Genomic DNA, 27573 nt, shown 5'->3' on the forward strand with positions numbered 1-27573 from the left:
TCATTTCTGGTTAAAGCAGCATTTGCTGAAGCTTAGAGAGCAAAGCTTTCAAAGAGCACCCTCCTTCGCTGCTGCGTGACTCTGCCTGCATTCAGGTGAAATCAGCTCGGTTTCTCTTGGTGAGCAAATAAATGAAAGTTGGGCAGCTTCTTGGACTTGGCAAATCTTAATGGGAAGGTAATGCTGTCCTTTGAATATTCATGAAGAACTAATTTGTGCTCATGTTTCCAGATTGTGCTTCAGTCTGGGTGGGTTTTTTGTGGGTTTTTTTTTGTCTTGGCTTGCTCTGTTCAGCAGCCAACAAGCTGTTAGAAGCCTTGGCTTGACAATCAGGAGGCATTTGTAGTTCATCCTTCTGCTTTTCAGTTATATGTTAATTAGCGAGAGTGAGAAATGATTGGCAAGCCCCGTTTTAGTGGCCAAAAATGCTGTTCTGTGCTGTGCTCCTTTCCGCATGGGAGCAGTTCTCCTGCCGGGGTGAGCCGTGATCCGCACACTGGTGTCCACATCTGCCATCATTCCCGATCCCCTCGATCCCCAGGGAGAGCTCGGTGCTCGCACCCCCGGCACAGCTGTGTGCCCCTGCCTGCCCGTGGGCGCTGGCGGAGGAGGAGGTGCTCCCTGAAGGGGTTGCTGTCTGGCCTCCGAGCTCCTGCTGCAGAAAAAGCTCTTCCATTGCTCCCCCAGGCTTTTTCTTTCTTTCCACCTACCTTTTCCACTCCCTTTCCACTGCAGAGATGACCCTCTGCTGCAGGACAGGCCGTGTCTTCCCGCGGGGCACTGCCCGTGCGAGCTGGTGGCAGAGCTGCTGCGTGGGTCCTGGTTTGTGGTCTCCCTGTGGCTGCAGGCTCGTGCTCTTGTGGCCATCTGCATGGGCACCACGGCCACCCACAGCAACATCACCTCTCCTAGGGACGAGATGCTCATCTCACCAGGAGCCCTGCACGCCCGGGCTGCTGCATCAGAGGCGCGTCCCCCTGCCCTGCCCAGCACCGCTCCCCTGCCTGCGGGCTCTGCCGTGCCCGGCCACGGCAGCACCAGGCTCCCGTGGGCAGCTGCTCCCTCGCCCTGCGCTTTCCCGCAGCTCCTGGGGCAGATGAGCAGCCACACAGCCGGAGAGTGGATGGCGGAGGGTGGGAGAGGTTGGTCCCTGCTCTGGGCTGGAGCGTGGCTGCCGTCCCTCGTGGCCGCTCCACCAGGGTGGGGACGCCCAAGTCACCCCACGTGTGCCGCTCGCTGGCGTCAAGAGGCAGGACAGGACGCCTGGCGCACCTTCAGCTGCTCGCCCACGGGTCCCCTAAGGAGTGGGGCTGGCACCGTCCCTTGCTGTGTTGAGAGACCACCTCTGCGTGCCTCCTCCGTGGGGGTAGCTGGGCTCTTGGTTGGGTTCGGAGCTAGCTTTCCATCACCGGGGCATTTCGGGGCCTGCTGCCAGCATAGCCATCCTCTCTGAGGTGCCAGAAGCCAGCAGCAGGACAGTTGTGAGCTGCAGACCCGCGGCGCTGCGTCAGCCGCCGGTGCTCTCCCTGCAGCTGTGTTTCACTGCGCTTCTGTGGCCTTGGCGTTTGGTGACTCCTCGTTACAGAAATGAAAACAAGGCTAGGGTCCTGGCTGTGTTAGACGTGGCATCTGATGGCACAGACAGACCATCCAAAGTGTGACCTTACAGACACGGTCATTGCTGCTTCGCAAAGGCTTTTGCTTCTCTGGGTTTGGATTTACTTATCAGGGGTGTTAGTCACGAGGGCGGTGTTTTGTTTTGACAGTCTTTCCTGGCATCGGCTCCGCAGCTGCACTGCTGCTTAAATTAATTTCACCCTCAGAGCACTCTCTGTTCCTCTGGATTTGATATGGATCTCTCTTTATTCTGAGGCATGAATTTGCTAACGCGGAGTTCGGTATCCCTGATACGGCAGAGGATGATGCCAGAAGATGTGCTTCCCTTCAGGGGTCTTGTAATTACAGGGTGTCTGTAGGGCAGTAATTACTGGGGTAGAAAGGTGTGCTGGTCTAAGCCTGCCCTACTCCAGGCAGTTAAATATAAGCAGGGATATTCGAGTTGGTGCCTCTGCATTTTTCCGTAGTAATTGTGCTTTCACAGGAGCAATGGGCAGGGATTAGCGAAACAGAACTCTTGTGGGGTGAGAACCCCTTTTCGTAGGAAGGCTGCTGGCAGCGACGCTTGGCCGCCCTTTGTGTAAGGAACCGATGCCCACCGCCAGGAGCCTGGGTGCTGATGGCAAGCTGCTCATCCAGCAAAGGCCAAGGTGGCTGCTGCCGGGAGGTCTGACCTAGCTGTCGAACGTGGGTGCCTTTGCCCCTCTCTGACAGATGCTGGCCGCGATGGGTAACGCGGGGAGCTGTGCAAGCTTCGCGTGCTCCAGTAAACAGCCTACGAGGGTCTCCCTGTGTGTGCCCACCAGAAAAAAACCTTTCTTCTTCCAGAGGCAATACGGCAGTAGCCGCTATGAGCGAGGGACTGAGAAAGCAGACGGTTAGGCGAGGTCTAACCGTGCTGAGCCAAAGTACCAGTTCGGGAGCCCCCAGGCGTCCCGCTGTGCAGGGCATCCCGTCAGACAGACTGAGCAGTCCGTGCACGTGGAATGGGGAAGCAAAACTTCATGGCAGGAGAACTGACTGAAGGACTTTATTTAGGAAGTGCAGCTTCAAACTTTGCAGTCACTGATGAATTCATGAGGAAAATAACTGATACCAGCCGGTCTGGCAGAGTCCGTCTGCTCTGTTTCGTGGTGGCATTGGTGTGTTTGCTTATTCATGAATTTCTGAATGAGGGCAAGAGAACAGCGTTTCTGAGCTTTTAGGAGATAACTGTTGAAAGATAGCGGCAATTCCACAGGAGGCTGAGATTTCCTAACGCTGCTTTCCACTTTCTTGAGCTTTCAAAAGCTAGACAGAGGATTTGGGCACCCTGTACGTAGCCTGTAGTATGTATACACTAGTCCTCAGCTACTTGGACCTGGCATCAAGGCTGCTGCCTGGCTGGGATTTCCTTATTTTAGCAATTTAACTGCCTCTCAGCCTCACTGATGGCTCAGTTACCATCTGATGTGAGTATTTGTCAGCGTGGCTTCTACTCATGGTTGTTTCTTGATTGCCACAGTCCTCTGTGGTTTCACAGTCGTTGTAAGGGAACAGCCAGGTCCTCAGCTCGGCTTCTCTCTGGGTTTCGTTCTCAAATGTCTCGTTTTGCTCTCGTTCTAGACTTTTGTCCTTCCAGGTTTGTGCATGCAAATAACGCTTTTTATTATAGTGATTCCTTCGCAAAGTCTTTCTTAACAAATCCGTCCACACTTTGTGTTTCATGCCTGTGGGAGGCACATTTGAGATGTACGACAGGTCAGTAAGAACCAGCCCACCTGCAGGACACCTCCAAGAGGTGAAGTCTCCACATGGTGTGTTGGGAAACGGCCGTGTTTGAGGCAGCATCCCTCTGGGCTGTGTTCAGGGTGGGCACTACGCAGGAAAACTTGTGTGAGCTTGGACTGCGAGGTTTGTGGTCTCTCTTCCCACCGCTGCTAATAGAGAGATGATCGCTTCCCTCCCGTGTATCGCCTTTCTTCTCTTCTGCTTTCGTTCTGATATGTTTCAGAAACACACGATAAAAGCTTCAAAACAGAAAATTGCCAAACTCCTAACAAATCTTTTCTTATCCTGGACATGTCTTTGACATTGAAGTATTTGCCCAGTTGTTTCTGAACTACGTGAACGGCACGTTAGCAAATGGTGAATAGTTTTTCAGTGTATTAGTATGTCTCAAGTTTACTTGACATTGAAGAGATTGAGAGGGGAACAATATCTCGTCGGTGGGGCTTTTGCCACAAGGCTAACACGACAAAATACTTCAAGTGCCTGTGTACAAAGTATTGCCAGAGGTTGATCTTGAGGCGTAACTAAATCCAGCAACGGACTCTGAAAGCAGAGCAAATGGAAAGTGGCCCCCTCTTCTGGCTGGGCCGACCAGAATGTTTCCATGGGAGTACTGAATTGCACAAAAGATCTTGGCGTTGTTGCATGTTCGTGTCTGGAAAATGCCAATAACTGGTTCTGCTTCAAATCTTGCATCTACAGGAAAGAAAGAAAAAGTTCGAGAAGGATGGCGAGAAGTTTTATTCTATGCTGGATCGCCATTTGCATTTGTCTTCCAAAAAGAAGGAGTCCCAGTTGCAGGAGGTGTGTATGGAGTCTTCTTCAGAGTTGGGTGCGGAAGCAACACCACCAGCAGCTCTAGATCTTAAAAAAGGGGGGAAGTCATCCCTTTCAGTAACCCGTTGAAACTGAGAAGCAGTTAAATCTGCCTAAAGCCTAGATTCTCTGGATGAGACCAGGGAAATGGAGCTCGTAGTTCTCCTTAGCGTGTTGAACGGTAGAAGTGGCTTTATGCACTGTCACCCTCACAGTACAGGGCAGTGACCGGTTACACTGGCACAGCTGGGGACCGGCCACCCTTTCACCTGGCTTGGGGAACTGATCTGGCTGACAAATAACTGGTTATTATTACTTTTGCCGGCACACTTCCCTGCCTAGCTCCTGGTGTTTGCAGGGGTAGTCGCGGCAGCAGGCCCTCGGTGGCAGCGAGCAGCAGGCAGAGGAGGGGGTGCCCGCCAGCCAATGCTGCTGCCAAGCGTGTTGCAACAGAAAGGAAAGCTCCAGCTGCGCCAGCCCACATCAGAGCAGCTGGATCAAATCTGTCAAACCAGTTGTCAGATGCATCTACAAGCATCTTTGCAAGGCAAAATCTGTGTAAGCTGTGGTAACACGGCATGCCACGTTGTCCTACCTGGAGCTGCAGCTCTGGAATTGCTGGTTTCGGGTCACAGCTGGAGCCGGGTGAGAGGATCGTGACAGTGGCCTTGTCCTCACCGGTGCAGGGCTGCAGGTGGAGAAGGAGCTTATGCTAAAATAACAAATAGGCTTTGGGAAAGCCTTGTCCTTGCAGACCGGGGTGAGGTTCCAGATCCATAAATGAAAGGGAGCCAGAAAAGAGCAGACCTGAGAAGAATGGCCAACGCTCCAGTCTTCTGGTTCTGTGCAAAGTGCTCAAAACCTGGGCCGGACACCTTTGGCAGGCTTTTCTTAAGTGAGGACAGAAATACTTGTGGGCTGACAGACAAATGCTAGTCAAATATTGTCAAGCTAGATGTGATGTATTTTCTTTTTTGACCTCTCCCTCTTTCTTCCAGGCTGACCTTCAGGTTGACAAAGAGAGACACAATTTCTTTGAGTCCTCCCTGGAGTATGTGTACCAGATCCAGGAAGTACAAGAAAGCAAGAAATTCAGTATTGTTGAACCGGTAGGAGCCTCCTCTTCTTTCAGGCCTTGCTGTTTGATGCTCAGATAGGCTGACCTGCTGACAGTCGCAGGAGGGGATGAGTTACCAGGTTGGATTCAGTCCTGGGGAGTCTTGTGATGGAGCAGGAGTTAACCTTGCACACTTGGACTGCTGCAGCTTAACAGCCTTAGTGGTGTTTGCTGGAGCACTGCGAAGCCACAGACTCGTTTCTCATGTCTGTAAGTCGATCCTGAGGAACAGGCTGGACGCTGCAGGTAGCTAGAGCTCTTGTTATGAATTACCTTGGACACCTCGTGTTTGGTAAGCATTAGCTGTCTTCAGAGGGAGAGAGTTGTTATCGGTCCGCTTAGCTGTCAGGGCACAGGCTGCGGCGGTACCGGCTCGTGGCTGCGTACAGGGACCCTGCCCTGGGTGGGTGGCTCTGCCCTGGCGCCGGACGCGGCTGAGCGTGGGATCGTGTAGGTCTCACGGACAAGCAATCTGCAGCTCTGCTCTTGTTCTCACAGCAGGGTCTTTCATTTCGGGTGTGTTTTATTAAGACATATGTGTGGGTGGTAGACCTGGGCTTTAGGGACGTTGTGGTGGATAAGTCATAGTAAGACTTGCATCACTCTAAAGTTGTAAGGGGAAAAAATAAATTTGTATATGTAATTTCTGAAACCCTGCTTCCTGTCTATCTTTCCTTTGATTAGAAATATAGAAGAGGGGTTTAATCTGTGTCCTTTTCCTCCTTTGCAGGTGCTGGCTTTTCTCCACAGCCTCTTTACTTACAACAACCTGACAGTTGAGCTCACGCAGGATTTCCTCCCTTATAAACAGCAGCTTCAGCTCAGCCTGCAGAATGTGAGTTCCTGCCCAGCTGAAGTATTTTTTGCATGTGACTTCTGTTCTCATTTGTATTTAAATGCCTCTGGTGGCAAGGCTTTTCCACGCAAAACAGCCTGTCCGTGTTTGCATTGTGGGAGGTGCAAATAAAGTTATTTCCTCCTCAGTTCACGTGTATTTTCTCCTCTCCTGTGCAAGAGAGTCTGCGGATGCTATTACAGTGTTTTTCTCTGTCTAGAAGGGGCTATTGAAATTGTATCATTTAACCGTGTGCATAAACGAGCCTGAGAATTTCTTCCGATTTCATGAGACCGAAATTGTGCATGTCTTCTAAAAAGGCCTCCAATCTTGATCTTAATGGTGTCGGCTTACTACATGCTTTGGTAGGCTCCTCAGCTGGCTGGGTATACTCATGGGGTAAAATATCTGTCTCCTGTTTCTTTTATCCTCAGTCTTTCATGGCTGGCCCTCATTCCTCTGGAACAACAGCCGTGAATCTGTGCCAAGCTGAGTTTGCTGCTGGCTCATTAATTGATCGAAGTGGTGTTCCATAAAAATGCCTTGATTTTGTACCCCGTGTTGATGTGACTCTTTAAAAATTTCATGCCAAGCAGTGTAGCATGATCTTTTAAGGAATCAATACCTTAGGTTTGTAGGAGAATACGCCCAATACCTAAACAATGGTGCGAAGAGGAGTTCAGGTGCTTCCTTCTGCTCCACCTAGCCTTAAAATGTGCTAAGTTTCTTTTATTGAAAGAACAAGTATCCTCCCAGTCATGACTCCTCAACACCATTTCCGTGTACGATATATTGAACCTTGTCTCTTCAATCATCTTCAAGAGTCCGGTTCTTCTTACAGCTGGAGTTTTCATGTGAATTTGTGGAGTGGCTTCTGCATTTTGTACATTGGGGACCGGTTCATTTCTGCCAGAGCACCTAAAATTTGACCAGGGATACCTGAAGCTCGTTCTTTGCTCATGTTCAAATGTGCTTCTTTTTGTTTTCTCTTAACAGACAAGGAATCATTTTTCCAGCACGCGGGAGGAGCTGGAAGACCTGAAGAAGAGGATGAAGGAAGCCCCCCTAACCTGCAAGCTACCCGGGCAGCCGACCATTGAGGGCTATCTGTACACTCAGGAGAAATGTAATGGCTTTGATATGCACCTGAATGCCTTAAAGAATGTGTAAGCCTGGGCTGCCCTGCTCGTAGCCCCGCTGCGTGGGCTGCGCTCGGCTCCTGTGCCCAGGCCAGCTTTAGCCGCGGCGGCTCTGTGGGCTGCGCTGCGCCGGGTGTCACCGCCTGCCAGTGCACAGGGTGCCCGGGGAATCACCGGCAGCTATAGCTGCCAGCTTTCCCAGCAGTGGCACAGAGCGTTCTCTGGGTTACATGAGCCATGTAAGCAAGGAGCTAATTGCCCTGCACTCAAATTAGATGAGATTTATTACTCCGCTGTAGCGCTGGAGAGACGGGAGCTCTGGCAGATTGCACCTCGGCTGAGTGTTATCAGAACGAATCTGGTGTCCTGCCCGGCTTCCCTCTCGCAGCGTCTCTGAGGGCATCTGAGCAAGCTGAAGTGTTAACCGGCGACGAGAGTGAGGCTGCTGAGAGCGGAACTTGCGATTCTGGGCAGAATCAAATCAAACCTAATTCAGTCTTTTACAAATACTCGCTGTAGCTTTCCATGAACACTCAGGGGACAAAAGCCTGTATGCAGAGCTGTGGCCTCTGAGTCTATAGGCAACTTACTTTGTGAGCAGTTATTTTTTGGATGATATATACAAATGTATTTATACATATCTTTGTACGTATGTTTACCCTGCTTTTAAAAGAAAGCACATAGACAGTAATTTTAGACCACAAACAAATGTTGCATGTTCCTGCATGCCAATGACTGTTTGCTGCCTCTATTTATATTTTCCCTATAAATCAAGTATGAAGAGGGTTGTTCTTCCTGACAACTGCAACTTAAAAAAAAAAAAAACAACCAAAAAAAACCCAACAGAAAAAATATCAGTTGAAGTATTTCATATAAAGGGTTTCAGTTAAGACAACAAAGAAAAGTGACAATAAATCTAGTGTGATATAAATAGGAACTTTGGAGTGTTTTAAAGATGCTGTTGTCTTTACTGCCAAGTTTTCATCAACAGGAAAAAATAGTGGTGTCTATGTGAAACAAGCATTCAAGACACGTAGGATGCTGCCAGTGTAGGTCTTGGCTGGACTTGGCCAAACCAGCCTGGCTGGTGGCCAGAGTCCCACAAATGCCCTTTCACCAGCAGCGTTCTGGGAGGGTGCTGGAGGCGGCTGCCGCCCCGCGCCTCTGCCCCTCTCGCTCCTCCTGGCTCTTGCCAGTGGAGACGCTGGCGAGGGAGGTGTCCCCATGGGGCCGGTGGTGTCCGTCCCCGGAGACGTGCGGACATGCGGGAAACGCCGGCCATGCCCTGCCGGCTGCGTCCAGCCAGGGCGCCGTCTCTGACTCCAGCTTCCCGTGTGTTTCTGCAGGGGCGCTGGGCATCTCCTGGGTGAAGTATTATTGCCAGTACGAAAAAGAGGCAAAAACCTTACGGATGACGCCCATGGACCAGAAGCCTGGAGCTAAGCAAGTGAGTTGGTTTCTTGGAGGGATGTCTGCAAACAGTGACCTAGCCATCAGGTCTCACCTTGAATCCACCCATGTCAGCTCTTTCCGTAAGCAAATAGACACACAAGCGCCACGTCCAGGGCAGCAGAGGCCAGCCCTGCTGTCGGGAGCGGTCGTCTGGCAGCGCCCGTCCTCAAGATGGTGACGGTGGGCTGGGTCCCGATGCTGTGGCCGTGGAAGGGCTCCGGGCCACAGAGCAGAGGGGTGGGCTTCGTGTGCCCTCCCTGCCGGGCTGCGCAGGCGGGCGGTTTGGTGCGACCTGGAGGAAGCACCTCGGCGAAGAGAAGTTTCACCTCCCTCTCTCCCAAGTGACCCAAAGTCCTGTGGGGTTTGGCAGTGGAGAGGCAGGTTCGTGTCGTGTCAGCGTTGTTCAGGCAGTGGTGACTTGCAGGTTTGGTCAAGTGTGAAATCTCTGCCTTTCTAGACAAGCTAATTTTTATATTTATCCATGCAAATGGGCGGTGAACCTGCAGCCTGGTTTGCACATAGCCCTCTAGCAGTGCCTGCAAGTACTTGAATTACTCGAGTTATTAATGAGCACTTTCAAAAGCAGTATTTATCTGCCTTTGCATGTTCACACAGTCACTAGTTTGTGATTTTGATTTCTGTTCTCGGAACTTGTTACATGTGAGTGGGACCGGTGTTAGGAGAGGAGGACAGGGCAGCAGTTGCAGCTCTAAACTGTGCAATAAGGCAACGATTTGGGGAACTGCTTTTTTCACAAAGGGCTTTGGTTTTTACCAGTGAGCGATGTGTCTGGGAGTTCCCTGCAGTTCCTCGACGTGACAGAGGAGGGGTAGGATGCAGGCGTGGATGATGGACCATGGCTCAGAGTACAGCAAGTGCGTCCAGCTGAGTCCCCCCGCCCTCCTCTGCCATGGAGCGACATCCCCCGGGAACTTCCCGGTCAGGCATGCTCTTCTCCAGTTCGTGATCTCATGGTCTGTTCTTTGGCAGCCCTCTGCACGCTGCAGCGATAAAATAAAATGTATTTTTTGGAAGCCCTTGGCAGAGACCTTGGCAAAGAAATGTCCAGATCTATTGTCATCTCTGCTGTAAACATGTCTAGTAAGGCTAATTAATGCAGGCAGGGGCTTGTAAAAATGTAAATTAGTCCCCTTCCCAAACTCTTGCAGTCTGGTAATCTGCACCTTTGGGTCACGGCTGGCCACACAACTTCAAATGCCACAATTACAAAGAGTGCTCTTAAAAGCCCCAAACGACCAGCACAGGCACAAAACACAGCCAGGAGATTATCATCACGGCGCATAAGCCAGATGTAATCTTGGAGGAGGCTGCCTTTGCCGCCGGGCTGTCCTGGATCTGCTTGATCTGCTGCTGGCAGAGGTCTTGCAGACGCAGCGGCAGTGACAGTCGGGGTGATGAACGTGTTCCAGGTTTGCAGACTCAGCCCCGGGGTCTGGTTGGCTGTAAGGTCTCCTGGTGTCTCTTCAGAGTTCCTGCAAAGTCGTGGAGATCTCACGATCACGTTACAAATTGACTCTGCTTTAGAGTCAATTAATGCCCCTGTATTAAGGGGCGTGAACGCAAAGGGCCAGAGCTCAGCCCCGCAGTGCCGGCCTTTCATCAGAGTGCCTCTACTCTAGATTTGGTCAGTTAACATTCTTTTTCTACAAGGTATTTTGGGTAAAGCTGTTTGGACCACGAATGCTATGGATAATTGGTAGCGCTGATCAGCCCTGATAAAAATTAGGACCCAGCTGTGTCAGACAAGCACAGTCCTGGCCTCAAAGACCAAGCAACTGCCTCCTGAGGTTTGTTCATAGCAGCGTTCCTGCTCTGAGGAGGCGTATTGCTTGTGGCTGAGATATTCAGCACTTGTTTGCGGGGTAGTGCCGTGAAACGTAGAAGGTTTTGTGGCTGAGGAGAGGAAGCCTGGCTCACAAAGCCTTTGATCCCTGTCTTTGTTGATGGTGGGAAGGCCTGTCTGCGCTCCTGGTACCAGTGCCGTCGGACTGGCAGGGCCCCCGCTGGGAGCCTGCTGCTCTACGGGCACTGCTGTGCTGGGCTGCCACCTAAGGGTGCTGAGGAGCCTGAAATCTTGTCCCATACTTCTGTCCTCTAATCTTGGCTTTAATTTTCTCTCCTAGGGCACCTTGGACCTGACACTGAAATCCTGTGTAAGGAGAAAGACTGACTCTATAGACAAAAGGTTTTGTTTTGACATTGAAACTAATGAAAGGTGAGGTGCTTAGTATTCAAATGGCCTCCAAGCAGATAAACCTTGTAAACCTGGATGAAATCGCTTTCTGCTGTTTATTAAAAACAACTTTTGTTTCATTTTCCTGCCTGTCCCTGGGTGAACTCCGCACAGGTCTGGGACCATCACGCTGCAAGCACTCTCGGAAGCCAATCGAAGGCTGTGGATGGAAGCCATGGACGGGAAGGAGCCGGTGAGTGTTCGGGGAGCTGCCTCCCGGCCGCGCATCTGCTGCCGAGCAGTGTCCTCTGCCGGCGGGGCCTGCGGCGGAGCGGCCACGCAGCCACGGGCAGGCTCCTTCTGCAGCTGGCGCCACCGCTGCTGGTACCCATAATTCGGGCTTCAGTTCAGCCACTGCATGGCCAAAATGGGGTTTTCTGCTGTTCTGCTCGCAGCACAGCTTGCAACAGGGTTTTTTTTTTCCTCCTTTAAAGCTCTGGTACGTTCCCGAGTTGTGCCAGACTGCCTAAGGACCGTGGCCATGCTGGGTCTGGAACGCTCGATATTTCTGTTGCTCACAACTCGCGCTCCAGACTGCGGGAGGTCTGGAGAAGAGGAGGCTGAGGGGAGCCCTCATCGCTCTCTGCAACTGCCTGAAAGGAGGCTGGAGCCGGGGGGGTCGGTCTCTTCTCCCCAGGAACAAGGGATGGGACGAGAGGGAACGGCCTCAAGCTGCGCCAGGGCAGGGTTAGGTTGGATATTAGGAAAAACTTCTTCCCCGAGAGGGCTGTCAGGCCCTGGCCCAGGCTGCCCAGGGCAGGGGCCGAGTCCCCATCCCTGGGGGGATTTAAAAGACGGATAGACGTGGTGCTCGAGGACATGGTTTAGTGGTGGACTTGGCAGTGCTGGGTTAACGGTTGGACTCGATGATCTTAAGGGTCTTTTCCAACCTTAACAATTCCATGATTCTAGGTGATTTTTTGTCTGTCCCTGCTCTGAGCAGCGTTTGGAAAGTCTGGCCCGTGGGAGCGGCCACCCTGCCCCAGCATTCGCCTGCCTTTCGGTGCCTGCTGGTGTTTCCTTCCTTCAGTCTGAACAAAGCAAAGTTTAAAAGCAAGCAAACAAACAAAAAACCCATACCCCTGTGTGCCAGACTGTCCAGCTGCCCTTTTTACAGGGCACCTAAAGGACAAAGTTTCCTGTTTATTTTTGGGAGACCTCTTTCCTAGAAATAGGTGCTCCAGTGAAATGTAGGAAGTCAGCAAAAACTCGTTTATTGTGTAGATAATGGTATCTTCCTTAATTATAAAGTGACATTTCTTTGGGAGATTGCCTTACTGTTTATGACTGGCTTTGGGTGATTTATGGGGTGCTGCATTTTCTTTTGAAAATAAATATTGAATCACGTTGCATTATGTTTTTGTTTCTTCCTCCTCCATTCCCTCCCCTTTTTCAGATCTACCACAGTCCCATCACGAAACAGGAGGAAAGTGAGTCGTTTCTGTTGCTGTTCTCTGAGCTGCCGAAGCCGTCCGGAGGTCGGGCAGTGTATTTCCTTGCCGATATACTCGTCCTTGATTTCTGCTGGATAGGCTGTGCTTTCCCTCCGTGCCGGCAGCGTAACTTCTTTCCTTTTCGTCACAGTGCCTAATACTCAGGCCAGATAAGAATGAGTGGCAAATGGTGAAAGTTATCAATTGCGATGTGCAGTTTTTATTTAGCAAGAACTAGCGGGATGCAGAGTTCAGTTTGCACCTCTAAACCCCAAACGAACCGAGGGGAAAAAAGATCAGTGAGAGATTTGGAGGACGTTTCCCTTAGCAAAGATTATAACAGGAAAATAGAGGTGGCATTTGGTTCCTGGGAGCTCCCGCCCCACCGCCTTGGCCCGCGGCCCCCTCAGGCTGCTGCCCTTGGCCTTTCCCCTTGCGGCAGCGGCTGAGCGCGCTGCCCTCGAGGCGCTGGGGCTTCGTTAGCTGCCTGAACACTTGCCTTCTGTATCTTACAGCTTGCTGTTACCGGCACTTTAATTAGTTGACTTTAATGAGCGTAGAGGTAGCGTTATCAGAGGCATAAGCATGAAACCTGTTGTTCGACTGGGTTTGCATTACACGCCTGGAAAGAATGCCACTCAGCGTTTCACAAAAGTAAATACACTCTATTTTTAATAGATTGGAGCTAGAAAGACTTCAAGTCACATTATACCAATATATATACCATTTTATATATATACACACCATATTATACCAATATATATACCATTATATATACCACGTACTGAGTGGCTCTGTGCTTAACGGTGTCTTTACTCATTGCTGTGTGAGAGCTAAGATATGTCTGAGCTTTTCGTCGCTGTTGCTCAGAGAGAATCATTATAAACAACGTGCTGAAAATGCAGTGATTTCACAGGATTCACCAACACAGCCTGTGCTGTGACTGGGGTTGGTCCAGATGTCTCTTGTGGCTGTTTTTTCAAGTAGAACGTTGTTTTACATTAACACACTCCCCCCCCCCCCCCCCCCCAAAAAAAAAAAAAAACAAAAACAAAAAAGCCTACAACTCACCCCTATCCCCCCAAAAAAAACCCTAAAACAAAACCAACAACAGCGTGGTCATTTAGGAGAAATTCAATGTAAAAGTTTGCACTGAACAGAAAGATATTTCGCATTAGAACTTGGGCAATCCCTCCATATATCCCAGAAAAAATAGCAGAGGAGTAGTGTGGTTACAGAAGTTGAAATATGCGTATAGAAAAAAATCCTGACTTCCTACCTGCGTCGTGATGCCTGCGAAACAGGCACAGAGATGGTCTGTGGTTAACTGGCTGGAACGAAAACCTGTGTTCTGCTTTACTCAGCATGTCAAGCTGTATTGGTTTTGCTGTTTAATCTAGTCAAGTAGATAAGCAGAAATTACACAATCCTATGATGTGGAAGAGCTTTAACTGCAGATTTTGCAGTGCTCTGGAAATGATTAATCAACTCCTTATCAGACACAAATTCACGGGTGGCGGGACTCTGATTTACGCTTTTATTATTAAAGACAGAAAGGAGGTAGGGAGCAACGCTGTAACTCAAAATAAACTCAAGGAAAACTGGAGAGCATATGGAACTAATAATTCCTTGCCAGGATGTAAAGAATGCCTGTGCTTTCATGGCGGGATGTACAGGACGCAGCCCGTGGACCCGGCTGCGCGCTGGGGCGCTGCGGCTTCGTGCGCCGAGCAGGCTCGGGGTGCGGGGCCGTGCCAGGCGTTGCCCGCGGGGAGGCGCGTGCTGGCGCTCGGGCGGCTAACCCCGCGTCTCTTCTTTGAAACAGTGGAGCTGAACGAGGTCGGCTTCAAGTTTGTACGGAAGTGCATCAACGCAGTGGAGACGAAAGGTAAGGTGCCCGCCGTGGCGCCGGGAGGTGCCGCCGTCCTGGCACGCGTTGTGCCCCGCGGCCTGGAACCGTATCGCGTTTTCTGCGGCGTAGCGCTGTTAGTTAAAAGTGAAAGTCTGGTGTCGTTGACCGAAGAACGTGTGTCAGAGGAGCAGCGATCCTGTGTGGTCTGGAATGTCATTATCCCAAATTCTGGCTGGGATTTAATTTCCACCTTTATGCTGTTTTCATTCATTGGTTTCTCATTGGCTCTGAGCAAACTCATTCTTAGGCAGAAGGAGAGCTGCTCTGGAAGTCTGTGCTGGGGGACAGGCAGGGGTTAACTGGGGTACTGGGTTATTCAGACCCATTTCGTTAAAAGCAGCAGGACAGAAGCAGGCTGATGGATGGTAGCTCACCCTCTGGTCTTTCTGTACCCGCGTACGTTGCTGGCGCGGGCTATGGGAGGAAGATAAATCCCTCCCGAACAGCTGGACCCCAGCCTGCCGCAGGGAGAGGGGGCTGGATTCATTTCCAGAGCCCCTGGGGGATGCGGCCAGGCCCCGCGAGGCCCTCCTCGCAAAGGTGGGCCAGTACCGCGGTCCTGCCTGCCCTGACCCTGACCAGCATTCTCAGAGAACCCGCTTTTCAGAGGACCTTCTGCGGCAACTGGGACACGTGAACGTTAGAGCAGCGCTCTTTCCAGAAGCGGTGTGTCGAGGCGGGGGGGCTGGCCAGCTCGAGCGCGTGTTCCAGGGTGGGCTGCGCGCGCCGGACGGCGACGGCGACGGGGACGGGGACGGGGCCGCAGAGGGTGCAGCTCCGCTGGGCCGGGGGCCGTGCCCGCCGCGGCCGGCCGAGCTCCTGCCCCGGCCCCGGCCCTCGCCAGCCACCGGGCCACTGCGGCCCCCCGCGGCGGGGCAGCCCGGGGGCTCCCGGGGCAGAAGCGGTCCCGCGGAGCCGGCAGCCGGGCGAGCAGTTCCACTAGATGGGGCTTGTGGACTTCCCACCGGCTGGGGAGGACCGGGGCTAACGCTCTTCGGCTTTCTCCTGCCTAGGGATCACTACGGAGGGCATCTACCGGACTGTTGGCAGCAATATCCAGGTGCAGAAGTTGCTGAACGCCTTTTTTGGTAAGAATTAATGATTCCCTGCAACTAGACCGTCCTGGTTTTGTATTGTTTAAGAGGGACAGAGAGAATCGGGTTTCACGGTGAGCAACGCCCAGCGCGGCTGTCGGTCCCCGCGGCCCCTCCGAGGCACATCTCCCCTTCTTTCCTGGGCTTTTTTCTGCAGCCCGCTCCATGGCCTCTCCCTTGAAACTGCATTTATGTGTTTGTGGTGCAACCTGCATTTTAAGTTAAGTGAGCAGCAGCCAGATAAAGCGAGGCAGTGACCCTGGAGCAGTGGGAACAAGCCTTCTCCCATCGCGTGCTAAAAGTATTCTTGCATTTTGGCGTCACGTGCTGGGGACGTATTCCTGCCGCGGGCCCAGGGTGCGGGACGTTGGTCAAAGACACACGAGCTCTCGCCCTCTCCTCCGCTGCCGGCACGGCCGGCAGCTCCCAGTCTGGGGCTGCAGGAGCTCCCGGTCGAGCCGCGGCAGCAGCAGAGGGGCTGCGGACAGCGGGGCGGCTGGAGCGGTCGGGCGCATGTGGCACGGGTTTGGCAGCATCGCCCGACAGTCGAGCAACGGCAAGAAGAATCGTTGCTCAGCCAGCCGTCACGACTCCTTTCCCTTGACAGCAGCCCATGTCCCCAGTCTTACTTCGGCAGTGCAAATGAGAACCAGAGCTGAAGGTTAGCACCCGTTAATTAGCGTGTGGGATCCTGAGGGCCCCAGCGTTCGGGCAGCCCCTCCTGCCGCGCTGCTGCCAGGGAGCTCGCCCGGCCGGTGCTGCTCGTGGCGAGGGGCCTTGTCCCACGGCTCCCACATGGCCGCCTCCTAAACCGGCCCCCCCAGACGAGCTCGGGGGGCCCTTGTCCTCAGTGGGCTATCACGGAGAGCCATACTGAGAAGGTGGCCGCCACAGGGAGGCCTTTACCCTGGTTTAAGGTTTTCACTCGGAAGGACTGGGGTACCTCACTGTATGTAACGTATACGTTAATTTGTCGATATATGCATTTCTGCTGTAAGCCTTTCTGTGCACTGAGTTTTGCATTTTGTACAAGCACGTAAAGTGGCGGGTAGTCGTTATACAAGAAACAGTTAAACTCCCTGCGCAGGCTGTGGGGCTCAGCAGCGTTGCTCCGTGCCAGCACAGGCGCTCCCGGGCTGGGACCTGGCTGAGGCCATCGCGCCCCTGCCCGCGGTGCCTGTGGGCCAGGGCAGGCTGCGAGCTTTTACTGTTGTGTTTTACTGTTGTTTACTATTGCTTTTACTATTGTTGTTGTTTATTAAAACGGCTGGTTTGTGCTGACGTTTAGCTGTACCCGATTCCCATGGAGCCAAGCCTTCAGACAGCTGTCCAGTTACACCTGCCTGATGATTAATTACTTCGCCCAAGTTTGTAGTGCTTCTTGGTTCTCACCCTCCTTGTGGGTGGCTCTGCGGTTTTCTCCTCTGAACACCACCAACGAGTGGCTTTTCGTTTTGTTTGTATGCACTGCTCTGGTTGACCACTTCCCACCCCACTGTGTACAACCTCACAACGGAGAGTCCAACAACACAGAAATAGCTGCTGCAGAAGGATTTCATCCTGAACTTCAGAAAGGAGAGAGAATTTTTTTTTCTCTAGTCCTGTTTATTTTTTTAAAAAAAGCATGCAGTTTATTTCTTTAGTCCAGCTGCCCCCCATCCTCCAACCGTGTCCTTTATTCATTGTACCACAGAAATGATGGGGCTGTTCGGGGAGGGGAGGCAGGAGCAAAGCCTGCGTCCGTGCTGCTGTGCCCCCTCCTCTGGGCTCCCTCCTCGCCCTGCAGCGAGGGAACGTGGCCAGAGCAGCCTTCGGGGGAGTAGCTGTGCAGGAGGGATTGGAGCTGGATGCTTAGATTACTTTGGATATCAGAAAGCTCTGGATCTGTTGAAATGTGTCGTTTCTGCCAGTCTTGGCTGTGCTGGGAAAAAAAAACACTGTAGAGAATATGCCCTCACTGACTTTTCACCACTGCTTAAATGTTACCTTCTGCTCTTCCTTTGTCCCTAGTTAGCGCTGCTCCTCAGCCTTTCCAAAATAGCGACGCTGGCACTGTTGTTCTGCTTTTCCCAGCAGTGGGAATCAGCAGCTTTCTTCACGTGCTGCTGTAGCTTTGTTTGTCTCGAGAGCATGCCCTCCCTGAGAGCGGGCTATATGAACAGCCTCAAAAGGGACCTTATTTTAAAGCCATTTTGTTCTTCCTCCAGATCCAAAATGTCCGGGGGACGTGGATCTCCAAAGCGGTGATTGGGACATCAAGACGATTACCAGCTCATTGAAGTTTTATCTCAGGTACCACTGCGGGTCGCACCTGCCCGAGCGGGCAAAGGAGCTTGGGGCTGATCCAGGTGAAAAGCAGAGTGAACTGCCAGCTGTTAACATCTGGCTGTTGGAAAGGGCAAAGAAGTGACAAAGGCTTTGGGACGAGGTTTGTTTTGGTTTTTTGGGGTTTTTTTTAGAAATATGCCTGTTGTAAAAGCCCACATCCTGTGGGGAAAGCTGTTTAAATACTACTGGCTGCGGGGGAGATGCCACTGGGAAGCGGTGGTGCCGGAGGGCTCGCAGGTTTGCCTGTCGGTCCTTCGAGACCAGCCACGAGTGGGTCGTGCTGCCCTGCCAGAGCTCACTTTTCTTTCTGGTTATTGCAGGAACCTGTCTGAACCTGTCATGACATACAAGCTCCACAAAGAGTTGGTCTTGGCTGCCAGTAAGTCCCGCAGCTGCCCTGCTGACGGTCCCCAGCCCAACCAGTGTGCCTCAGAATCACTGACAGAGCTCTGCCAGCCCGGCACCGGGGTGTCCGGCCTCTTTCCCCTCTAGGAGTGACCCTTTCTTCCGAGTGCATAATTCTGCAAGGGAGGTGGTGGTATTTCTTCCCTTCTTTCCTTTGCTATTGCAATGCTCTTCCCTCTAACAGGGTTTCACGCTGTCAGAGGGTCTGGAGAGCCAGGGGATATCAACTAGCCTGAAATCAGCACAAGTGTCCCGGGAGAATTGTTTCTCATTAGTATTAATATATTTATTTTAAAACCTGTGAGGGAATGGGCTATGCTGTTGCCACACAGCTAGGTGCTCCCTTTAGGTCGTGAAATTTGTCCTGGGATGTTGAATCCAAAGTGTCTACCAGCACATGAAAGACACTTTTCTGCTGCAGCTCTTGGGACTCAGCCACAGCCAGTATTAACGGAGATTAGCCAAGTAACATGGGTATACTGACAGGGCATCACCAGCGCTAAGCCAGCCAGTCCTCAGCTCTCTTCTTGTCATGGCCATTTCAAATAAGCCATAGTAATTCCGAACTGGCTGCATCCTCAGAGCCTGTTGAGTGCCAGCATGCACTAGACTAGAGTCCCGTGCCTCCTCGAAGTCAACAGGAGGGTAGGAGAGCGCCCGCCTCTTCTGAGTTTGGACCTCTGGAGAATTAATAACACTTGTTCTTTCTTGGAAAGGAAGATTTTCCACCACCTTCTGATTGTGCTCAAGGCCAAGATTTATTAGTTTCAGAACAGGTTAAACCAATGATGGCTGAGTATGTGCAAAACCATAATCCCTCCCTACCCTCCCTCAGAAACTTGCACCATTAAGCTTCCCAGCTACCAAGATCCCACACTATTCTTTTCACACGAGTATTTTATTGTTTCTTGATTATTTATGCTTCTAAGGGTGACCTCTTTGGATCAGGGACTCCATTTTTTCCCTGCGGGACATTTTACCGCGTTGTTCAGTGTTACAGCTATCTGGGCGATAAGACACCCAGCAGAGAGGCCGGGTGTTGCCCAGGTGTGCGGGGCAAGGGTGCGAAGGGGGTACCCGGCCATGCTCAGCCCCTTTCCCCAGCCCTGCTCAGAGGCAGAGTGTGACCCTGAGCTCCCTTTCAAGCTTCATTTCTCCCTCTTTCCACTTCATTTTGTTTCTCACAATGATTACCCTGTTGCTATGTAATCTCACTTTTCTTCTGCTACCCGTCGCCGGGTTTGGCCAGCCAGCCCGACATTGCAGAAGGAACAGCTCCCACAGATTTTCTTTGTCTTTATCTTTCTCTTATATATTTACTTTGAAAGTGGTGGACACAAACTTTTTTTCTGTTTCTTCTTTCCAGAATCTGAGAACCTGGATTACAGGCTGGGAGCCATTCACGCGCTGGTCTATAAACTACCAGAGAAGAACAGAGAGATGTTAGAGCTACTCATACAGCACCTCGTCAAGTAAGCAGACATCTTTCTCTAAAGCCAAAGTAAGGGGAATAATGGAATCAGCAGAACAAGCCTTTTTTTTTGTGGCAGGTTTGCAAAATTGCGTCCACCACAACTCCCCTAGGAACTGATGGTTGGACTGCACAAACGGTGTGATTATCCTTGCTACCCACTGCATTAAGTGGTGGTTTCTCTAATTGCCACTTTCATCCCCTTTCTGACAAGCACCAAGCAGGAAATAATTTTAAAATGAAAACGCCCTCTGACAGCAGAGCTATAAATTTTCACCTCTCACTCCAGTTAACAAGAACGTTAGGTCTGGGGTTTGGGAACAGCTGTAGGACCCGTGCCCATGGGCTGAACGTGAAGCATGCTTTGGTTTTATCTCCAGCTCAATGGATTCAATGTCCTGAGCCCTTAGAGCAACACGAAGGCTTGAGCGTGTCAGTCTCTGCTCCCATACAGGCATGCTGGATGTTTGGTGGCACTGAGCAGCGCTGCTTCCACGTGCTTCTGCCCGTGAGCCACTGAAAGCCTGTTACTTGATGACGGTGGCCCCAGCACTGTATTGGGAAGCGGGTGTTGTCCTGCCTCCTTGTCACACCGAACGCGAAGGCTCAGCACGGAAGCTCTGCCCTCTCTACCCAGGGGCGCAGGGGCGCAGCAGGGAGAGAGGCTTGTGACGAGCCGTGCTGAAGCTCAAAAGCAAGGGAGCGGTCTGCGCAGGTCAGGAAGGACCAGGGCTTGCAGAAGCAATGGCTTTGTATGACAAGGCTTGCTTTGGACCTTTGGAGAAGTCGTTTTCAAAACTGGACTGTTTCAGAAATAAGCAGGGCTACCTGCTTATTACCTGGGTATTTCAGAGATAAGCAGGGCTGACCTGGGATTGTCACGCCCTGCCACTCGAAGGCGAGTGCTTGGCCCTCGATGCCGTGCCCGCTCTTTGGGGCGAGGGGGCTGGCTGGGGATCCTGCCTGCCCTCCGCTTCCAGCCTTTCATGTGCGTGTTTGTGCGGTTTTTAGAAACCTTTCTGTGTAAGTGGCAGAGCTGAGAGTGTCTGGCGTGCAGTCCGATGAAGCTAACGCTGTACTTGCGGTCACTGCGTTTATTCCTTCAAGTGTTTACGCTTAAACTCTGTTCCCTCTCCCCTTCGTGCTGACAGAAACCTCTTTAACGCCAGAGCTACAGGGCAAACCTCCTTCCGTGTGAGCGTTGGAGCCTCTCCCCGGCGCGCTTCGGGAGGCGGTGGTGCCCACCGGCGTGCTCGGTACTCCAGTCAGCGACTGGTGCTGCTCCGCAGGCCTGCACGTTCCTCCAGAGCCTGGAGGCTGCGGGACAGAGCACGCTCTGTTCTGTGAAAACTGTTGTTCTTCCAGAAAGAAAAGGCTGTGTAAAGTGTGCTCCCTACATTCAGTCCTCCTCCTTCAGAGAGAGGAAAAATTAAAGCCAAAAGTCCGTTCTGGGAAGACAGTATATTCCGATTTAAACGATTCCTTTTGTGTATGTGTTGCGCAGATGACTTGATTGCAGAGTTAAAAGATGAGCTAGGAGTGGGAAGGGATCAAATAAAAACGCAGTCAGCCTGTTGCTCTCCCAAACAGTTGTCCTAGCCAAACACGCATGGCATAGCTAGAGACATGTTTTATCTCTGGTAGGGTTGGGAAACAAATTCTGCTGAAACAAAACGAAGAAAATTGACTGACCGATTCTTACTGTGTCCTTTTTTTATTGCTTGGAATAAGATCTGTTTGGAAAAAAACAAACCAAGCTAAAACAGACTCCTTCTTTCCCTCCCCTCCACAGCATATGTGAGCACAGCCGAGAGAATCTGATGTCACCGTCGAACATGGGGGTAATATTTGGACCTACGCTCATGCGAGCACAAGAGGACACCGTGGCAGCGATGATGAACATCAAGTTCCAAAACATAGTGGTCGAGATTCTCATCGAGCACTTTGGGAAGGTAGGGGTGGCAGCCCCGGGAGCACCTCCACGCAGCTCCGGGCTGCTCCGTCACGCTCGTGCAAACTGTTGCTGTGGCAACAATGTGGAGCTCTGGGTCCTTTTTCTGGAGTCTCCTTAGGGGCTGGGATTTTTTTATATAATATCCTATTCTGAAATGCTTCAGAAGAAATGAAGTGTAGCAGATATGTTCCTCGCTGTTGCCTTTAGCTAGTTCTGAAGGAAACCCTGAGTCTAGGGATTTTTGCTTTTCTTTTTAAGTAAGAGGAATCTTTATTGAAAAAAAAAAAAACCCTATTCTATGCCTGGACATTACAGGACTTTCATAGAGTCATAGAATGATTTAGGTTGGAAAAGACCCTTAAGATCATCAAGTCCAACTGTTAACCCAGCACTGCCAAGCCCCCCACTAACTAACGCATGGCCCTAAGCACCACGTCTATCCGTCTTTTAAATCCCCCCAGGGATGGGGACTCGGCCCCTGCCCTGGGCAGCCTGGGCCAGGGCCTGACAGCCCTTTCGGGGAAGAAGTTTTTCCTAATACCCAACCTAAACCTGCCCTGGCGCAGCTGGAGGCCGTTCCCTCTCGTCCCATCCCTTGTTCCTGGGGAGAAGAGACAGACCCCCCTGGCTCCAGCCTCCTTTCAGGCAGTTGCAGAGAGCGATGAGGGCTCCCCTCAGCCTCCTCTTCTCCAGGCTGAGCCCCCCCAGCTCCCCCAGCCGCTCCTCCCCAGCCTTGGGCTCCAGCCCCTGCCCCAGCCTCGCTGCCCTGCTCTGGCCACGCTCCAGCCCCTCCATGGCCGCCTTGGGGTGAGGGGCCCAGCGCTGAGCACAGCATTCGAGGGGCGGCCTCACCAGTGCCCAGCACAGGGGCACCATCACCTCCCTGCTCCTGCTGGCCACACTGTTCCTGATACAAGCCAGGATGCCATTGGCCCTCTTGGCCACCTGGGCACGCTGCCGGCTCGTATTCAGCCAGCTGTCGACCAACGCTCCCAGGTCCTTTTCCACCAGGCAGCTCTCCAGCCAGTCTTCTTTACACTTTACACGTTACACTTTCCTTTGCTGAAGACAGGAGCTAGACCAGAGCATAACTGGTTTCAATGAGCACAGTCCAAGATGAGAGACTATACAACTATTAATACGGGGGAGAAAACCCAAAGCAGAGAAGTATCGAAAGGCCAATGAAAATAATGCAGCTGCGCATACGATCTGTTCAGATGCGGGTGTAGGGATGGCGTGGGCAAGGCTGGGGAGCGGAGCCGCTGCCTGGGGCCGAGCAGTCCGAGAAGAGTTCAGCCCGCGGCCGGTGCCTGTTGTGCTGGGGCAGTGCTCTGCACGGGCAGTGCACCCTGCCCAGGGCTCCAGCAGCATTTGCCTTTCATGGGATCTTTGCTGAATATTTTTGTCCGAGAGCATTGCCTAAATGCGCAGTCTGGATCACTCTGCCGTGGTGGGTGCTGAAGATTCACGTGTAGACAACAGCTTTTTGTCATGTGGCATTTTGTCTCCTGATGGAAAGCGGAATATTCCACTGCCTTCTGTATTAGCGCATTCTCCTCGTGATAGCTGATATCATGGCTTAGGGTTTTCAGGGTGGCTGGAGGGTGATCGAGTTGTATGTTAGTATTTAAAAACTTGAGGAGCTTTTGCATTCAGATCAACATACCAGGGACCAGATTGCTTTCCTGGTAACAGCACCAGGTTCGAAGGAGTGAGTTTGGTCCTTCAGCTTTTCGTAATACTTTTGCATTACAGAGCGTCCAAACAATCTCTTATGTCTTAGAGGTAGGGAAGGGTTGAAGCCATCCGTTAAAGGATGGTGTTTGCTGCGAGGAGGACGGAGTAGTGCTCCCAGCAGACAGGACAGCGCGCGTGAAGAAGTGAAGCTCCCTTTTTGGGAAAGGAAGAGGAGGCCAAGGCAGAAAGAGCAGGGTTCTTGCAAAAGTGCATGTGGAGTTGGAGCAACCAAATGGCGACCAGATGGGAGTGGGAGTTGGTTGTGGTGCTGAGGGTTGAAACCAGAGAAATGGGATGAAAGAGCTCAGAGAGACTTTTGATTATCCAGACAAAAAGCTCATGAAAATCACAAGCCAGTTTCTTTGTAGGTCTCTGCAAATGCTTTAAATAAGTTCCCACAGCAAAACAGGGAGTCATTTGTGTGCTGGGGTCCTTGCACAACTTGCTCCAGAACTGAGCCTCTGTCCTCCCCTCTCGTACAGCCTGCAGTGCAGGCTGAGTCAACACATGATTTACATTGCCACATCTAAGAGCTGGAATTAAATCTTTCATTAAGCCAGACATCTCCTTGCTTGCTTTTAATTTCTTCAGCAATAAGGTTAAGTTAGTAACATTTATTAGATTGAGCTTGTAAGTTCAGCGTCAGTGCTGAAAGTGTCTTCAGCTCACGCATGAGCTAACACTCTAAATGAGTCTGGAGGAAGAGGGATGTGGTTTATGTAGTGCAATATGAAGGCTCTAGGGACAAAGTAACTGTTCATGAACTGTTTGTGGATACTTACTGTTTCCACAGCTTGTATTTCAGTGCCGTGATTAAATTAACTAAGTTGATTGCTCTGGAAACACCTTCTTCACTGTACAAACCTTCTAAATATGAGGCTCTGTCAATATCTTTGTACCTTCAAGTTGTTTAACTTGAATTTTCATTTAGAAGGCAGAAACAAAGCAGAGGCTGCACCCACATCTTTAAAAAAGTAGTTTGAGATAGGTTTGAGCATGGTTTTCAGGTGTTGAAAAGCATCTCGTGAAAACAGCATTCGGTGGTACCTGTATAAGCATCCATGGGGAACTTAACACTTTTTTTTCTTTAAAAAACAGTATTGGACACTTGTCAACATATAGGAATGAGATTGATGTTTCCAAAAAATTGTCCTGCTGCAGGTAAATCTTTGCTATTTTAATAATAGATGAGCTGCTGCTTTTAAATCACGGGCTGTTAATGTCACAGCAAATTCCTGTGAATCCAGGCAGGGGGAACGCACTGGACCTGTACTCTGGAGTGGAGAAAATGCACTGCCCCTGCAAAGGGCTGGGCCCCTGTTGGCATTAAGCATCAGCAGCCGCGCCGTGTCACCGAGTCGGGAGAGACAAGCAGCTGAAATGACGAGATTGGGGTTTGGAGCTCGCCTGGGTCTTTGCCCTAAGTGCCGAAGAGGAGCCGCACGGGCAGGCGCAGCGCGTGTCGTTCCTCCTCCCTCCGTGCGGAGTAGGGCAGACTAAGTTGGGAGCAGAGCAGGAGTCCCAGCGTGCTGTATTTGTACCGAGCCTGCCGAGCGAAGGCCTGGGCAGGCCAGGCTTAGGCGCAGCTCGGGTCCAGCCTTGCCCCAGCGCTGGCCAGGCAGGAGAGGTGTGGGGAGCCCGGCCGCAGAGCTGGCCGGTGCCCGCCCTCACCGTACCACACCCGGCCTGGTCTCTGGGATCAAGAAGGCTAAAGTGGGGCCATGTTTTTCTCTCTCATCCCCCATCTTGATTTGCCATAACTGCTCTTAGGCTGGGAGAAGAAAAAACATGCTTTTGGTTTAAATTACAAAAACGGCGTACGTAATCAAATCAGAATGATAATGTCTTCATTTAAAAATTTTTCTGGCTGACACAATAAAATTGTTCTTCCGTAACAAAGCGTGCACCGAGGGAGCGGTGACCCTGCTCGTCGGTTGGGTCTGGTGCGAGCTCTCGTCCTCTGGGCTTGAGCCATCTCCTGCCGGCAGCCGGGGAGGGACCGGCTCCGCGTTCTCCCAGGGCAGGCAGCGCAGCCTCGGGTCTCGGCAGCCCGTGCCACCCCATTCGTAGTAACTCACTCTTTAAAGCTGGATATAAATCAAATTAATATCCGTGGGAAAAACACAAGAGCAGTTGGTTTGGGTCCTTAATGTGGTGTTTCAGATCTTCAAGAGACCGCCCAGAGGCTTAATTCTTTTTCAACTCTTAAAAAAGGCACTGACATAAACAAGAACCTCTAAATTAAACCCAACCAAATAGGTGCCATATGACCAGTGAGAAAAGGAGATAAAACTCCTAAGCAGCATTGTTTTTATGCCAGTATTTCATCCAAGATAATTTCATAGTGCTACACACTTCATTGTAAGCCAAGAGCTGAAGGGGTTTTAGCGTTAAATCTAAAACAATGCAATGGTTTGTTGGGTGCTTTCTGTAGATTGTATCGCCTCACTGGTGTGGAAATCTTGATGTTTCTCAGAAACTGTCAGCTTCAAAGCTTCCTTCATCTGCTTCAGGATGATTTGCTTCTACACATTTTTTCTGTATCTGTGATTTTGCTGCATTAATAAGTTCAGCGCTGCTGGGGTGTACAAGGTGCAGAGCAGGCAGCCTGTCCCTCGGAAAGCCCATGGCAGGACACGTCTGTAGAGCCATAACTAAAGCACCAGCCCTGCTCCAGCCCCTCGCTAGCCCCGGGGGCTGCCGAGTCTTGAGAGCGGCCGGTGCGTGCCGTCTGTCCCTCTGCAGAGGCTGGAGGAGCTGGGGTCGCAGGCTGGAGCCAAGGGCTGCCAGGGCCCTGCCAGGCTCTCGTGGGTCGCGGCTGGCCGGGGTGGTTTGGAGCAGCCCTGGCTTTTCCAGCCCTCCTGGGTCAGTCCGAGGTGACTCGGGCCACAGACCGTGTCTGTGCAGGCTGGAGAGCAGAGGGGAGCAGGGCAGCCCTTGGCAAAGGCAGCGGGTGGCCGCTTGCCGTGCAGGAGCTGGGTCTCTGCTCCTGGCGTGGCTCAGCCGCCAAACCCCTTCCCAGAGCCGAGGGACTCGCGGGCTCCGAGCGCGGCTGTGGCGTGCCGTGCTCGCAGGGCTGCCCAACGTGCCGGCACAGCGCTGGCCGGGGGGTTCTGAGCCACGCGCTGCTGGAGGCTGGGCAGGGCCGCGGGGGAGGCGTCGGCGGTGGCCGTCATCCACCTCTGTGCTGGGCGGGCGCGCCTGCGGCTGGAGGTCCCTTCATGTCGGGCTGGGTCGTCTAAACGTGTCTGCCCTTACAGATCTACTCCGGCCCCCCAGAAGACACCACCGCACCCCCAGTGCCTCCTCCCAGGGTGGCTGCCCGGCGGCATAAGCCCATCACCATTTCCAAACGTCCTCTGAGGGAAAGACCCGTCTTCTTCGGCGCTTCTGTGGAAGAAAGCGGAGGTCAGTCCAAGATGCCTTGCCTGCCTCTCACCCATCCTGTTCCTTTTAACCCCTTTCCAGGAGCAGTGGAGATAACAGTAGCGGGGCTGCACTGCCCAGGCTATGAACACGGCAGGCAGCGAGGTCTGTTGTTCAGTGAGAAAGGAAAGCGAAAAAATACTCGCACACAGGTTGCATCATCTCACAACTCAAACTCCATGAGTTTTTTTTTTTTTGTCCTGTTACTTGCCGCATTCTCTGTTAGCTAAACTAAGACTGCTTCTTGCACGTGAGAAACCCATTGGAGAGGTTTTGTAGCTTCAGAGGCAAAAATGCGAAGTGATGCAAATGCAGCTGAGGAGCAGAGCTGGTGGGGCGGGAGCGAGCGTGCCGGGGCCGGGGCCGGGGCCGGGGCCGGGGCTGGGCTCTGTGCTGCTGGAGCTTGTCCTGCCAGAGCCCATCGGTCCCAAGAGGGTCCGCAGGGCTGGCTCAGCCGCTGGCCACTTCACCTCCAGAGCCAGAACACTGGAGCGCTTTTTCAGGACCCAGTGATAGTATTTGCTAGACCAAGTACAACTCTGCTGTTAAATTCATTTGATTATAAGGAAATGGTAAGGCCCTTATTATCATGTTGAAGGGCACATCAATTTAAAATCATGTTTCTCTCTGCACCTGATTTGCTCTAATTGTCACTGCAAGCTGTGCCTTAGATCACATCATCACCAAAGAGATGAAAAGTCTTCTTCTCTGTTACAGTTTTCAGAGCTTTGATGGTGTTTTAGGCTTAATACTACAAGTGTACTTTTTGGCACTGGCAAACGTGATTGATTCAAATTGCTCTGTAAGATCACA

General features: G+C 51.9%; 1 protein-coding gene across 7 annotated transcripts in view; it reads left to right on the forward strand.

Moving 5' to 3' along the window:
* Positions 1 to 27573, forward strand: part of OPHN1 (oligophrenin 1) — a 69892-nt gene that overhangs the window by 33323 nt on the left and 8996 nt on the right. For 5 of the 7 annotated variants that reach the window (XM_087749230.1, XM_087749231.1, XM_087749233.1 and 2 more), the window contains 15 exons: positions 4090 to 4191; positions 5202 to 5312; positions 6051 to 6155; positions 7152 to 7281; positions 8641 to 8741; positions 10891 to 10982; positions 11115 to 11193; positions 12397 to 12478; positions 14259 to 14321; positions 15359 to 15433; positions 17647 to 17731; positions 18088 to 18146; positions 19539 to 19644; positions 21436 to 21595; positions 26595 to 26742. In XM_087749230.1, coding sequence (XP_087605356.1) covers positions 4090 to 4191; positions 5202 to 5312; positions 6051 to 6155; positions 7152 to 7281; positions 8641 to 8741; positions 10891 to 10982; positions 11115 to 11193; positions 12397 to 12478; positions 14259 to 14321; positions 15359 to 15433; positions 17647 to 17731; positions 18088 to 18146; positions 19539 to 19644; positions 21436 to 21595; positions 26595 to 26742 — 1498 coding nt within the window. The remainder of the gene's footprint in view (positions 1 to 4089; positions 4192 to 5201; positions 5313 to 6050; positions 6156 to 7151; positions 7282 to 8640; positions 8742 to 10890; positions 10983 to 11114; positions 11194 to 12396; positions 12479 to 14258; positions 14322 to 15358; positions 15434 to 17646; positions 17732 to 18087; positions 18147 to 19538; positions 19645 to 21435; positions 21596 to 26594; positions 26743 to 27573) is intronic. The other 2 variants (XM_087749232.1, XM_087749234.1) reach the window with 1 other exon arrangement.

The sequence above is a fragment of the Nipponia nippon genome, unplaced genomic scaffold (assembly GCF_047370975.1).
Source record: "Nipponia nippon isolate SJK-2023a ecotype South Korea unplaced genomic scaffold, ASM4737097v1 scaffold_12, whole genome shotgun sequence".
In the NCBI taxonomy this organism is placed as follows: Eukaryota; Metazoa; Chordata; class Aves; order Pelecaniformes; family Threskiornithidae; genus Nipponia; species Nipponia nippon.